The sequence below is a fragment of the Mycteria americana genome, chromosome 4 (genome assembly GCF_035582795.1).
Source record: "Mycteria americana isolate JAX WOST 10 ecotype Jacksonville Zoo and Gardens chromosome 4, USCA_MyAme_1.0, whole genome shotgun sequence".
Classification (NCBI taxonomy): domain Eukaryota; kingdom Metazoa; phylum Chordata; class Aves; order Ciconiiformes; family Ciconiidae; genus Mycteria; species Mycteria americana.
Genome location: NC_134368.1, coordinates 20,789,060 through 20,804,075, shown reverse-complemented (window position 1 = coordinate 20,804,075; position 15,016 = coordinate 20,789,060). Strand labels below are relative to the sequence as shown.

Below are 15,016 nucleotides of genomic sequence, written 5' to 3'. Positions count from 1 at the left end.
CCAATCTCTAAAGCTTGTATGGTGAGAGCACCACTAAGGTCACAGTTTATATTTATCAGTTAACTTGCTAATTTGAAGGGAAAGCAGTGAAGTGGAAATGTAGAAAATAGAAACAACATGAGCAGGTCAAAATATCCAAAACAGTGATATGAAATGTTCCAGTGTAAATACATTTCTATAAAAGGTGTGAATGAAACTTCAAAAAAAACAGATGATGGATTCGGCACAGTCAATGAACACAATTATAAGTAGGTACTGAAGGAGAATATTCCACCAACCATGGATCCACAGATAATAATTAATAAGAACCGACTCCACTCCAGGCAGGCAGGTGCCCAGCATTATTTCACAGTTGACTGTTCGGGGGGTAGAGGTACTCACCTTTGCCCCAGATCTTAATAATTTACTGCAGTTTTATCATTAAATCAGCATATAATTGGGAAGGAAATTAGGTTTTTTTCATTGTGAGAGCAAAGCAATACCGTTAATTTAATCATTTGTAGGAAAGGCTTTCTGTAGTCGTTCGGTATTTTGCTGTGGGTTTTTTTAATTAAGTAAAGTAAAAACAATGCCATTTTTGTCATCTGTGCTTGGTGAAAATATGACAGTGTGATGTGATTTGCAACTTAAGCACAAGCCGGGAAAACTGTACATTTTATCAGGACTGGCAATAATGAATTACAAGGGAACACAAATAAGCTAAGAATATATCTGAGACCTCCTACCATTTCTGAAGTTTCCGATGTCTGCGGGAAAAAGGCTGTTTCAAGAATTGTACTTCTTTTTATTTATTTTTCCTCTCAGCAAAATTGCCATAGCCTTGTATAATAATTGAATTCATTTAGCCTTTAGAATACACAAGTTTGCAAATAACAATGAAAATGAATATTTCATGACAAGGAGGATGATCAATTATAGTTTTGTGACTTTGACTGGTAGCCCAGCACGACGGAGCCAGCGCTTACATTTCACGAGACTTTTTGCACCCAGCTAATTAAAAAACCTGCAACTTAAGACAATAAGCAGGCAGGTGGGGACAGTTAAACAAGACCTTTATTTGGTTTTGTTTCTCTGTTGTGGGCAATGCTTTGCGGTTCTGCTTGGTACCTGGAGTTTGTTGAGTATGCAGTGCAGAGGGGCATCATAAACCAGTTGCACCTGCAGCAGCCCCTGTTGTCTGGGAGAGGCTTGGATGAGGAGAGACTTTGGATAACAGCACGTCTGGGGTTTCAATGAGAAAACGCTGGGTCCAGGTCAGAGGGGTTGGTGCAGGGTGTTTCTACAGAAATGCACCCCGAGGCAGCGGTGCTTATAGGAGAAAGCAGGCGGGGGTCTGGGCAGTTATGGGCAGGACTGTGGCAGTTGCTTGTAACAGCCCTGGTTTCTAGGGGGAGTACACTGGGACAGAGAAATGATTAAAGAGCAGCTGAGAAATACTGTAATCTAGCTGGGAACAGGATCGGGCTCCCTCCTTGTAGCAGGTGAGATAACTGTATCAATGTTTTTTATAGGTGCTTACTCCATTCCTGGGAAATGCTGAGGGTTTTTTGCCGATGCATGTGGTGTGGAAGAACTAACCTGAGTTGCAGTTACCGCCGAATAACTGTTAACCTAACCAAAATACTTGGCGAGGTGCAAAATGCCCGAGTGAAAAAAATTGCTCAAAGGTGGTGTAACTTTTGCCGAACTGTGGGATAGCCTCTCCAAAGGAAAGAGTGCCGGGAGCCGGCGCGGGCGCTGCGAAGGTTGGGCTCGGGCTATTCAGAGCACGCAGGCTGTAGCTCAGCTTGGAGTTACTTCACTTTTCCTCTATAATAAACACAGCTCTGCCTGTTGTTTGCTTTGCGGGGGGGGGGGGGGGCAAAGCAAGCAAGCAAGCCAAGAAATCAAAAAAGATGGGGAGAGATGCGAGCTATTCCACGGCAGGAGCAGAGTTTTGGGGGTGTGGCGTGGAAATCTGCTTTGAATCACAGCGTGGTGCCGCGGCCGCCGAGGTCTGAGTGGGTTTTGCAAAGATTTACTTCACTTCAGGCTGGGTCTGCCCCTGGGTGACGTCACGGGCTGGAGCAGCGGCACCAGAAGGCTGGATGAGTGACAGCCCAGCCTACTTTTTAATAGCTTTGTCATGTGACGGGGAACAGTAGTAAGACAGGTGCCTTCGGTTCACTCTCAGAGAGGGTCTCGTTGCCTGCATGAGTGTCTGCTGCCTGCCTGCCTGCCTCTGGACTGTAGTTTGCCAGCTTTCCTGCCGTCGCTCCGCAGCTGGATGGCGTGGGACATGTGCAATCACGACTCTGTATGGAGTGATCTCGAGGTGAGGGGCGCGCGGGGTGCAGGCGTTCGGCAGGGACAGTGGGCTTGTCAGGGAACCGGCAGGAGGGCCAAGGCGGCATACTTTGCAAACAAGTCCGAATCTTATCTTAACTCCAGTAAGTTTGCTATTTTAAGGTTACTCTGCGATGCCTTGAGCAAATCAAAGCTGAGCTCCTGTCATCAGTATCTCCTGCAGTTGGAAACTATTTTCATGTGCCTCTGGCTCGCTTTCCCGTCATATGCAATATTTATGCTCTAAGGTACTGATACGAATCTGTGTCTGAAGTCTTTCCAGTGGCGTTTAGTGGCCTGGTTGGAAAAATGCCATGTTTATTTAGAATAAGATTAACATTAAAAAAAAAAAAAAAAAAAAGTTAAAATTAACCAACGGCTTCATATTTTAATTGCTTGTTTCACTGTGCTCTGTCGAAGGTTTTTTCCTTGTTTATCAGCTGCAGAATTCAAACACGCACACAAGAATGAATGCCCTGTTGTTTGGCTTTAGATGCTTTTAAAAGAGATTTCTGGAAGGAGTCGTTTCCCTGCTTCTTGTGGTATTGGAATAATGATGCTGTAGCTAATGTCCCATAGAGCAGGGTTCTCAGTCAATCTGAGTAGTCCAACAAATGGTTAAATCCCACTGTACAGCAGAGACAACAGGATGAACCATGAGAATAGAGTTTATGCAGGACTGTGTGAAGTGCTGCTGCTGCCGCCGCCGCCGCTGCTGCTTGTGTAAAAATAGACGGCAATACATCAAATCCACAGCTTCTGCTGGCTACAATTCATAAAGGAAAAAAAAAAGCAAGCAGCTCCCTGGTAATCTCTGGAGTATAAAGTGAGGTTTGAGGATTTCTGTATGTTTGCATTCGGCAAAATGGAGCATTACCTGAAAGTTCGGGCAACTTGCGAAGCGAGGCAAACTTTCTTTGGACCCCATGGAGAGGAATCCCAAATACAGACCTGCTCAAAGGAACTAACCCTCTGGCTGCGAGCTTGGAATAAGTGCTTAAAATGCTCCCCTCAGGCAACGGGGGAGGGAAAAACAGGTTACAGGCGATGCTTTTTGAATAAGATGTTCATGCTGTAGAGAGCTACCCATCTAAAGTAAAAATGTACCGTGTTCTCCAGTATATTTTTCCTATCTGGTGGAGCATGCGTGTGGATTCTCAAGTCTTTTTGTCGTGTCTTAAATATTTGCAGCTTGCCATTGTATCCACTGATTCTGTTTGCATATTGTAATTGCTCTTATCTTGTTTTGATTTCTTGGTAAAGTGGAATAGATATGGATAATTCATATGTCCTGTAGCTATTATGAGTCAAGGCTGTAAGTGGATGACTTTCTGGCTCCAAAGTCCTAATTGTTTCTGAGTAGCTGGGGTATCCTGTGGGTTGTTGTCTGGCTTGTAGCATGGGTCTCAGCTGCCGTAGCTTCGTTTTTCCATCATGTATTATTCCTAATGCTGGAAGGAGCTGATTGAGGAACCAGCTTATATGGAAATACTGAAGATTTATTTTAATCACTAGAGTTCCTGCAGTAATTTCAAGCTAGTAACAGAATAGATAATTTATGTCAATGACTTTTTCATAGTGCAGAGAAAAAAAAAGAAAAAAAAAAAAGGGGGTTGATCTTAATATTAATTGTGTGGTGGGTGGATTAACTGTGGGTAGGATTTTACCAACGTGCTCCTGCATTGCACTTCCTGTAGCAATACAGGCGTCTGCGTGCTGCTTTGGCTCGGGGGATCACCTTTACTGATCTAAAATATCGCAGGCGGCAGGTACTGGAGGCAGCTTTCATTTTTTGAGTCATTAATGTTTGCTGTCAACGTAAAATGTATTATATTCTCACTCACATAATGACAGGACGGCGTGTTGCTTAATAAAGGCCTGCATCACTGTAGCTGATCAGCGTCCCCAGTGCTTCACAGTTTAATGAAGGTGATGTACAGTAAGGTTGCGAAGATTGATAGAGAGAATCCACATGACACACATTCTGTCAAGTCTCTCTTTCTTTCCTGAGTTCATCCCCTTGGCTGTTTGAAAAACTTGTTAAAAATAAAATGCAGATTATTTTTTCATTAATATAATTAATATGGCACAAGTCCAGTCTTTTTTTTTTTTTTAATTTACCTTCAAAGGCACAAAAACGTCCAAAAGGTTAATGGAGAATTATACTTAATTATAATGATTCATTATTGTCAGTGCAGTTAAGCTAATTTATTGTTTGCGCCTGAACTAGGAGGAAAAAAGTCTGTTGGAGTGAAATAACGCACAGTAATTAGCCTTTTGTGTTTAGTGACTGCTTTATCCTCCTAAATGTTACTATAAAATTAAGGCTATAGTTATGGAATAACTATCATATCAAATAACGGTGGGAAGACAGTAAAATGTATGCTAGCAATGCAGCTGCACCTGTTACAGATGTATAGGCAAACAGTAAATATCAACGTGTCAGATGAGGACAGTTTTAGGACTTGGAGTGTTAAATCTGGCATCATCCAAAGGCCAAATATAAATTAATAACAGGAACACTTGCTACTAATGTGTCTCAGATTAGAAGCATAATGTCATATTCAGAAACATTGATTTTATTATCATGTCAACATTGGCAAGAGCATATATACTTCATTTCAGCAATTACATTTTTTTAGGTGACATTGCAGTCACTATAGGCAAATGAAAGCTGCCATGAGCAGGATTTTTTTTTTAATGCCATTGTTTATGTTGCTTCAAAAGCCCACTGTAGGAACTTAAAAATGCAGATTACCAAGAGTAAACATGTTTAAGTAGGTGGTTCACAGAGTGAAGCTATTTTTACAAACGAAAGCAGTAACAGATCAGCAGGATACTTCAGAAGTCTACGGCATCAGTTATAAGCTACTGACCTCCACAACACAAACCTGAGAATGATGCTGAGAATCTACCTTTTCAGTCAAAAACTAGATTATCCTTTAATGAGATCAGAGATTTTGGCCAAGCATCAAAAAAGGTCATCTCTGCATTATAAGATTGCTGCCGGAAGGTTGTGTCTCGCACTAAGGAAGAGGGAACTCTTTAATTTTTTGGGTTGTTTTTTTTTTTTCCCTGTGACCAAGATAATGATAAAAAATTGTGTGCAGTGAAAATTACTTAAGTGAGGTTTTGACTTCTTAAAGTTCTGCAGCCCCTTAAATAACAGGAAGGAAAGCAACTGCTATTTCAGAGCCTCATTTTGCAGCCTCCCAGCTCCCTTGCCCCTTGGCCTATTCCGTGATTATCTCGTAGTGTCCTGGTAGACGTAGAAGTTGTCTGGTAAATTATAGCTCGCACCAGCTGCACCGAGTCTTTATGCCAACAGACAAAATCTTTGCTCGTGGCTGCGCTGCTGCATCCAGCCCGCGCACTGCAGACGCACCGAGATTCCCAGGGACAAAAACCTCAATGAAATGCACCTTCAGCAGCTCTCGCTTGCGTTATTGTAAAAGGCGGTCCTTGCAAGAGTGACATAACTGGTTTTGAGCAATTCACATCAATGGACACTGTGTTAATGCCCTACAGATCTCTCTTCAGAAAGTGGCACTTTCTGGGTTGACTTCAGTCCAAATAGAAGTTGGGAAATCATTCAAACCACCCAGTCAACTGACGGGAGTCGAGGAGGACCTGCTGTTGGCCATCCGTAACACAGCACTAGAAATACTCAGGGTGGAAGCCCTTACACATTAAATGGCTTTTAACCATTCAGCGCCTGGTGCCTTTGCAGCTTTACGTGTGTTTTGCAGTATACCCATATCAACGTAGATCTTCGGGGATGAGTTACAAGGGTACGTGGTACAGTGCAGGAGGAATTGCTTCATCGAGCAGCGTTGACGTATGGGACTCCACTATTTCCCAAGCTGTTACTACGTGTTTTCCATAATTAGGAAATGGTTTTGGTGGATACTCTAACATTTCAATTGTCATGCTAAAGTGGATGTGTATTATTAATTTTTTCTTGCTTAGTAGGTCAGTCAATACCCTATCTAGCTTCGTACTTGCATATAAAAGGACACTTATTCCCGGTTTATTTGTATTTATCACTACTCTCTTCATAAGTCATGGAGACAAGAACATTTTGCACTGCTGAAGAGGAGCCATGCAGACTAGACCTTGTTTATTACCTCAACCAAAATGTTTCACAGACCCTCTACATTAGCATTACTGAATCACACGCTGCCAGAGGAGGAAAACCCACTTGGTTCCCTCACTGCAGCTGCTGTCTGGGGACACTTAGGAAGCTGACTGGGACAATATGTGTGTTCACACCAGGCAGGTGAAAGGCTGCATGAACTAACTATGCCTGTCACCCAAAGGTGAATATAGGGATATTTCAGAACAAGCTTTGGTTGCCAGGACCCTGAAGTGTAACTGGGTGGCTATGGTCTGTGGACAGGGGAAAGAGCACAGCAGCATCACTGACCCTTACTTTTTTATGCCCATATGGTAGCCACCATCATGACTGTCCTCCAGGATTACAGTGGGGATCTGTAGAAGTGAAAGTGTGACTGTCTCCAGCTTGAGCTAGCCTCCAGGGCTGAAGGCTGTAACAGGCTGTGCCTCTTTAACCTGAATGCATCAGGAAATGCGTGACAGACCTTGCCCAGAGGTATTCATCTGTAACTTCTACCTGCACTGGTTCTCTCTGAAGCAGGAGAATAAGGCCATGCTTTGGCCTCTGCTGTTGGATTTAATAAAGCTTTGAACACAATTGTTATCAAAGAGTATAGGGAGAAGGAAAGTTGTTGCCCCTGGACAGAGATGAGATCGAGAAGGCAGCTTATGCCCTCCTGTTTCCCCCTCCCTTTGCATACCTGTGTAGAGCTAACAATGATGTAATGCTTAGTGGGTTTTTTTCCAGAAAACAAAGTCAATTCTAGTGACCCTGTGCCACAGTTTAATCGAGGTTTAATTCTTATCACATGATATTAAAGTTAATAGATTCCTGGTAATTAATGAAACTATTTCTGTGTTGCTGTTTCCTGCAGTGTGCTGCTCTGGTTGGCGAAGACCAGCCTCTTTGCCCAGATCTCCCAGAACTTGACCTCTCCGAACTAGATGTGAACGACCTAGACGCGGACAGCTTTCTGGGGGGACTCAAGTGGTACAGCGACCAGTCAGAGATCATCTCCAATCAGTACAGCAATGAACCCGCCAACATATTTGAGGTAAGGCCAGGCAATGCAAGTGCATGTTGCAAAGTCCTTGCTTGCTTTTTTGTTTTTTTTTTTTAGCCTGGTGGACAACGGTTTTACTATTTTTCCCCTGCTAAGAGATGGCAAAAGTGGTGATGTGTGTTACAGGTTCTGACTGGTGCCTTTAATCCTCGTGATCAAAACCAGGCCTGCGATGTGGAGAAAGGAGGGAAAAAGTCTTGAAAGAAATTAAATGGAACTTTTGATTTTTTAAAGGAAATTACTAAAGAGAGCCTAGACCACACTGCCCTGTGGCGTCATGGCAAAGAGTTGCACAGTTGTCAGCTACAAAGAAAAACAAAAGTCGAAACGCGTTTCTTGTCTTCCACTTGCGTTCCCCAGCAAGAAGCGGAGTGCAGCACAGCAGCTAGCTGATAGGTAGCTGGAGCTGGGGCATTTCCAGTAAAGGTTTTTACCACGCAGAGCATTACTGTGCAAGGCACTCTGCATACAAATTGAGAGATCCTCATAGTTGATGTATAGGGAAAAAAAAGGGTGGATGTGGCAGAGAAGGCAGTGAGGGCTGTCAGTGGCTCAGGAGCCAGCACATCGTTTGAGATGTTTCATATATGTCTCAGCGGAGAGCAGTCTTAAAGTAAAACTTGAAGGGTGGTAGAAGAGATTTAAATGTTTTCTTTAAAATACTGCCTTGAGGATCAGGGTGTGCAAGAGGAGGGTTACAGTCTCTTTACTCTGTCTCTGGTCTTCTTTCGTTGTGTAAAGCTTTCATGATTCTCTGCTCCATGGTTATGGGGCAGCCGTGCCACTCTTGAACCCTAACCTCTTTCCCTCCTTGATGATAGGAGATGCCATAGATCGTTCACTCACTGGGAAATTGGACAATAAATTGATTAGCTGGCAGGAAGACCTTGTGCAACAGGGAGCTACGGGTGCTGCCTCTCACATGGCAGGTACTGCAGCTCCAGGAACTACGGCTGGCCCGCTGGCTTGGGGAAGCCCCAAATTATCATGGTGGAGTTTAAAGGCTGGAAAAGATTAACTGAAACAGTATAGTAAAAAGCTCACCTAAGATGTCCTGAATGCAATTCTTCTTTTTTGTATACAGCTCTAATGCCACGGTGATCTCCCTGATGCAGATGAATTTACTTGGGATTTATACCAGTGTAACTGATAGCAGAAACCGGTCCTCTCTAATCAATTTCTGTCATTTACATCCAAATAACTTAGAATTAATTTTATTCAAATCAAAATTAAATTAGCCCTGCAAAGCCCTGTGCTTACGCCCTCTTTTTTCATTAGTTGTATAATGTTCCGTGCCTTGTTTTACAAAGTTTCCAAACCCCATCTTGTTCTTGAATTGCAGTTGTACTGCCTCAGGCAGGGTACAGCGTGTTGGTGTGCAGGTTTGGATGGTCAGTAGCAGGGGGGGCAGGGGGCACATTTGCAGCTAGCGTGGTAGAGAGTGGCTCTGTGTTTTTTATAACCGAGGAGATGTATTTTTCCTCATTCGTCAAAGCCAAATGCAGAGGCATTTTCCTTTTGGAAAAATCAGTTGGAGATGGAGAATTTCAAAGTGTAAGTTCCAGATAAGTAATATAATTATGCATCTATCAACTCTAAGCACACAAATCGTTCCAGTAAAACCAGTGGAATTTGACCACAGGCTCGTTGCTTGCCCTGTGTGTAACTGCCTGGCTGCACTGGTGGCCACAGCTGCCGAGTATAAAATTGTCTCGGATAGGTAGTGACAATTCCCCTACACGCCTTGTTTAGGACTTGTCACTTCCTATATGAGACAATTCCCATTCTGAAAATCAAAGCATGTTGTAAACAGCAAGACAACCAGATAGGCTTGTACTTAACCTCATTGGGAGACGGTGACACAAGGTATTGGTCATTACGTGTAACCTCTCACGGGCACGTTTGGGTGCGTCTGAGGATGAGCAGCCTCAGTGTGAAGAAATAGGTGGTATACAGCTGGGGGAATGCATCTAGGCAGCAACTAATAGTTCAGAAGTAACAGTTTGGAAATGAAATATGCTGCTTCTTTCCTAACAGGCAAATTCTTTTGTCCTCCTTGAAAATGCCTGGATTTCCTCGCACTCATCAGCTTCAGTTGCAGGGTGCGTCACTGTCTCTGACAGCACAGCTTGGCCCATACTTACCTGTAGGGACAAATTGTGCTCTAATAGCATTTTGCAATACTGCAGTGCAAAATTAGACTATTTTCAGCTTCATAGTGTGTTATATTTACATTTCTTTGTTGCTTGGCCCAGGAAGATAGGAATGAAACAGTTATTTTCTGCTCCCATAAATTAACCCTGTACCCGTTCTCCATCATGCAGCTGGATACCTTGCACTATTTCTCGCCTCTGCCGCTCTGTAATGTGACGACTGGGGGTGCTCAAGAACAGAAGAAGATGTCTTCTTCCTCCAGAGACTATCTCACATACTCTGCGAGGAACTATTTGTTTTAGTTGAGAGAATGGAAGTTTTGTGCAGTTTCCCATTTGGTAATCTCTAGATTTTTCCACATTGATCTGCATTGGCTTTTCTTTTTAAAGAAATTTTTGGGTTTTTACTTTCTTTTTTTACTTTTTTCTCTCATATCATCATGGGAGTAGTATGTTTTATCTAACTTAAGCTTCCAGATGAGGTCTTGTCATATAAAAATAGAAAGACAGTCTGTTTGAGGTGGAAGGGAAAGAACCAGAATGGGAAACAAATGTTGGGAAGTACAAGAGCAGCGTTAATTGCACAAGCTGTACACTGTTAATTGCCAAACCTAACCTTGAATGAAGCACAGTCTCCTTTGAGGTATTAATGCGGTACATGTGGCATTGTCTAGGTGAGGGGCGGTGTTCAAAAGCCCTTTACAAAGTTCCTGGATGTCTCAAGGTGGTGCACTTTTTTTTAAGAAAGGCTTGTATTTCAGAAAGTGAATTTTCAGGCTTTCTGCAAAACATGTTCCTGGAAGCTTGCTTGAGCCGAGCACCCACAAGCAGTGGCACTGGGAGTCTCAGGGACTAGAAATTATCAATAGTTACGGTAGCAACCAGGAGCCAAGTGAGATAAAGGTCCAATTAGTCTAGATAGTATGTAACTGTTGAGTATAAATCCCTGCTCTCATCCGCTTAGGTGTGATGAGATACTGGCCTTCACCCTAGTATTAAAACACACCAGTATCTTGTAGACGCACCTGATTCATCACTTCATTATTCTAGTTGCCTGCCAGCATAACTGATACCAGTCCCAAATCAAGCCTGTACCATCTGCCCCAGCATGGAGGCTCTTCTTATCAATGTGTGTACATATGCATATTATGAATTCGGTGATTTCTTTCTGTTCACAGCTTGATCACTTCTGTTTTTCACCCGGTTTTCTTTGCCTGTTGTTCTGACTACTGGAAAGATAAAATGAAGCAGTTCTTGCCCCTCAGGGCACTGTCTATTGACACAAGTTCATGCGAGTAAATAGTTAACAAGTCACCCAAGACCAGTTATTTAGATGGTTCCCTGCATCATTCACTTTCATTATTTGCTTTTGTGAAGAACTAGACTTTAAAAAAATGTATTTGTAAAAACTTGATTTGGCTGCTTTTAGAAAATCAGAATTAGTTTTTCATTCCCAAAGCCAATGCTATGTGAAAATGTGAACAACCGTACAACTTAATGTGGCACGAGTGAGAAGGCTTTTTGTTCATGAAAACTGTTGTCCCCTGAGGCTTCTTCAAATATACCATGCCCTATCATGTAAGGTTGGTTATATTTAAAATTATTTATGACCGATGCCTAGCATTATGGAGAGAAAAGATATCTATGGTGGATATATCTCTTTGTTGGCATTGCTTACAAATAACTCAACTGATGTTAAGAGAAAATGCAGCCCATAGATAGGCAATAACCTGTTAAAGTATAATGAACTTATGTAAAATCATAAAGATTTGTAAGTGTGGTATTCTCATACTTGGCAAAACACTTTCTTTAGCCTTTAAAAAGACTTCAGAAAACCCACATTGCTCGCCCTTCCGGGGATTTCATTTATTTACATAATTCAGTATTCCAGAGAGATGCTCAACGTATTTGATGACTTTATTTTTAATTGTTTTGCATAGGTGTAGCCCAGGTTACTTTTCAAGACCGTGCTATGTGCCATGTATTTGGAAAGCCTAAATAGGCTACTATGTTTTATTGTAGGCTGCCAAAAAATGCTGTATGACAAGCAATGAGAATGTGGGGAGAGAAAGAGATGCACAATGAAATGCATACTGTCTTGCCCCTGGCAGCAGGGAAATTCATGGAGATAAATGATTTCTTATTTATTTGGAAGGGTTTGCATCAGGAAGATGATGAGGGTAGAGGGGAGCCTTAAACATCACCAGGGTAATTTTCATTGGTTCAGATTATAAACTCCCTCATGTTCTGTGGTGCTGACAGTCTCTTTCACTATTTCAGGTTATTCATTCAAGGTTTGCAGCCAGATTGATTAATGAATTACCAGATCTTGCGTAAAATAACTTGGCCTGACTTTTAAACAACCACCAATGTTTTCTTTGCCAGTCTTGTGACTGGTGTTAATGGGTTTCCAGAGAGCTGAGCCTATATAGACTTTCTGTACTGGCCTCCCCTAGCATTTTTTCCACTTTTTAATTTTCTCCAAAACTAGTAGCCCAGGGCAGGCAGTTCAAGGAGATATAATCTCAGGGAAAAAAAGACATAGTAGTCAAATCCTTGATGGCTGATGCCCTTCAGTGCCAAATCAGCATGATTTATCATAGCCATCTATTCAGCACAACAGAGGCTGGAGGTGAGCTGCATGGTGTACCTCACACAATATGCATAACTAGAGCTCTGAACTTTGAAGGAAAGCCTCAGAGCTATTTGCAAAGTGCTGGTGCTTAGTGAATACTAAATTACATTTAGGAAATAGTCTACTGCTACCAGTTATACTTCATTTTTATTCTTGACACAGACACCTAAATCAGAGAACAGTAACATTTCAGAGATTATGGTAGCAGTTTGGGTATGTTCCAACGCTATAATAGGATCAGAATTTTAAGGCCTTTTTTATTATTACCAATAGTCACTTAGTTTCTACTGCAGCGTACTTTGTAGGGAATTACAGCTTTTACTAAAAAGATTAAAATGCTATTATGCAAATGATTGCAGTATGTTATTATGTTTACAAATTAACATCCATGGCTCAACACACAAATTAACTAACTATTCCATCTATATTATTAAGGATTTAATAAAGTAACTGTTGATAAAAATGAGGAGCTTGGAACAGTTAATAGGAACTGATTGTGATTTAACATAGAACTTAAACATTGTGTTTAATGTTCTAGATGGTATAATGGCAGAATAAAGCTTATCAAAGTGCTTAAAAGAACTGAGATTGTGTGAACGGCACAGCAGCATGTCTGAGACCTCAGAGAGCACAAACTAAATAGCTCTGGGCAGTAACACAGACCGGGCAGCATATCAGTGAATCTGAAGGTAGCACAGGACCATGTCATATCAACATGTAGTTTCCTGCTCTAACAAGTAGGTTTTTTGAAATTCAGATTCATACACATTGAATGTTTTACATGATAGGCACACGTAGGGTACTTGGGAACTTGTGTCCCTCTAAAATGCATCCTGTAATGAAATGCTTCTGTGGCAAATGGGATTTCACTGCAGAGAGTATCGCTGTATGACAAAAAAGGGGAAGGCTGAGTTCAGGCTGAGATGACTTTACAAACAGCACTGCAAATTGCTATTCCTAGCAGTTCATAAGAGATCATAAAAGCAAACAGATAAGAGCTACTGAGGTCCTAGAGAAATGAATGTACAGTATGTGGTTACAGGATAGATTTAGTAGGGAAACAGACAACATTGTAGGTTTAATACAACAATAAACATAAAAGGAAAAAGATGCAGATTTGGGATAGGAGACTTTATAAGAACAATAAAAGGTAACAATGTATCATAAAAACTGCTTGTGAGACTAGGAGAAAGACCCTCAGTTCCAGGGAAAGAAAATAGCGGAGGCTGGGTGAAACTGCCAGAATTTTTGTATTCCTAACAGAGCAATGTCACGTTTTTTGTGTGTTCGAATGCGTTACCTTTTCCAGTGTCTCTGGCTTGACTCAGGTTTCTGCATCTACTACATAGGAGACCAGCATAATAACATTACATCTGTGGGGATGATGTATGTAAACTATAATCTTTGACTAGCTATGCTGACATTTAAAAAGGCTCAAGCAGTAAGTGGAATTTATTTTACTCGAACCAGCTGCTATGTAATTGGGAAGAGTTTATGCAAATGCTCTGTATCTAGTGTTAGCAAGGTGTGCTGCTGCTCCCTTTTCTTTCCCGCTTGGACAAACTACAAACTGTCTAAATGCATCTCTGTTTTAATGCAAGAACCTTGCATGTTGGTTGAACCCTTCAGGCAGGAAAGAAGTCCCAAATGAGCAAAAAACAATTGCTTTGAGAGCTTATTGTTTGATGTATGAGGCCACCGAGACCATTCCCCAGGCGCACAATCAAGAAAATGCAACTGATCCCCTTCGCAGTCCCATCAAGGAGATATTTCACCTGGAGCAGGCGCGGCTTGAGATACTCAGCGTGTCTCTGCTCTGCTGAGCACCTGTCCTTTTTGCAAGAGGGAAGACTAACACTCACCAGAACAGTAGTAAGCTAATTAGGTCATTAGACGAATGTCTTGGCCCGTGTTAAAACCAGCCCTTGAGGACACCGTGTTACACTGTGTTCCCACTGGCTACGTATCTAAATACAAACTGGTGTCAGCTGCCATACAGACAAAAATGTAATAGCCTCCTTTCACAGAGGTCATCTTAAATCCACTTTGGACACAGTCACACTCCACATCTGTTTTAGTGAGATGCAGCTTCTTAAGGTGGCATTTGGACTTCATAAGCACGCAAACAACCGAGCTATAAATTGCTACTGCTGGAGTTATTTTGAATAAGTGTATACTGTTTCATATTTATAATGGTGAGGCTTCATAATATTCGCAGTGAATATATAACACAGATCAGTTCAACAAGCATGAAATTGTATGTTGTCAACTTGTCATATAAATAGAGCCATATTCTAGCTTACGATAATGTTGAACTAAATATTTTCTCCCTAGAACTGCAGAGAGGGTCGCAAAAAAGTGGGACAGTGGCTCTGTCTTTTGTTAGAAAAACACTCACGGAGAATTGCTAGTGTGAAGTAAATATTTCTGATAAGATTTTTCTGTTTTTTTCTTCCCCGTTTGCTTAACAACAGCAACAGAAAGTTTGCCTTTCTTAGACAAATGCTAATTGGGTAAACTGTTAAATTTATTTCCCTTAATGGTTTTATTTCTAGTGTAACCTCTTTTCTTTTTTTTTATTGTTGCTATTTTTGCATTGTGCATCATTGCTAATTGCTACTAAATGCTCCATCTTAACCCTGGCATGCTCTTTCCCTGCTGCCCCATCCCACTTAACATTAACTCAGGCCCATGCCATTACACAAGGATAAAATCATAGTGAG

The 15,016-nt window shown here is 41.7% G+C and overlaps 1 protein-coding gene across 1 annotated transcript in view; it reads left to right on the top strand.

Annotated features, from left to right (window-relative positions):
• Positions 1-2,174: 2,174 nt before the first annotated feature.
• PPARGC1A (PPARG coactivator 1 alpha) overlaps positions 2,175-15,016 on the top strand; it is a 66,300-nt gene continuing 53,458 nt past the window's right edge. Inside the window, exons 1-2 of the mRNA XM_075499855.1 lie at positions 2,175-2,314; positions 7,317-7,496. Coding sequence (XP_075355970.1) covers positions 2,267-2,314; positions 7,317-7,496 — 228 coding nt within the window. The 5' untranslated portion in view covers positions 2,175-2,266. The remainder of the gene's footprint in view (positions 2,315-7,316; positions 7,497-15,016) is intronic.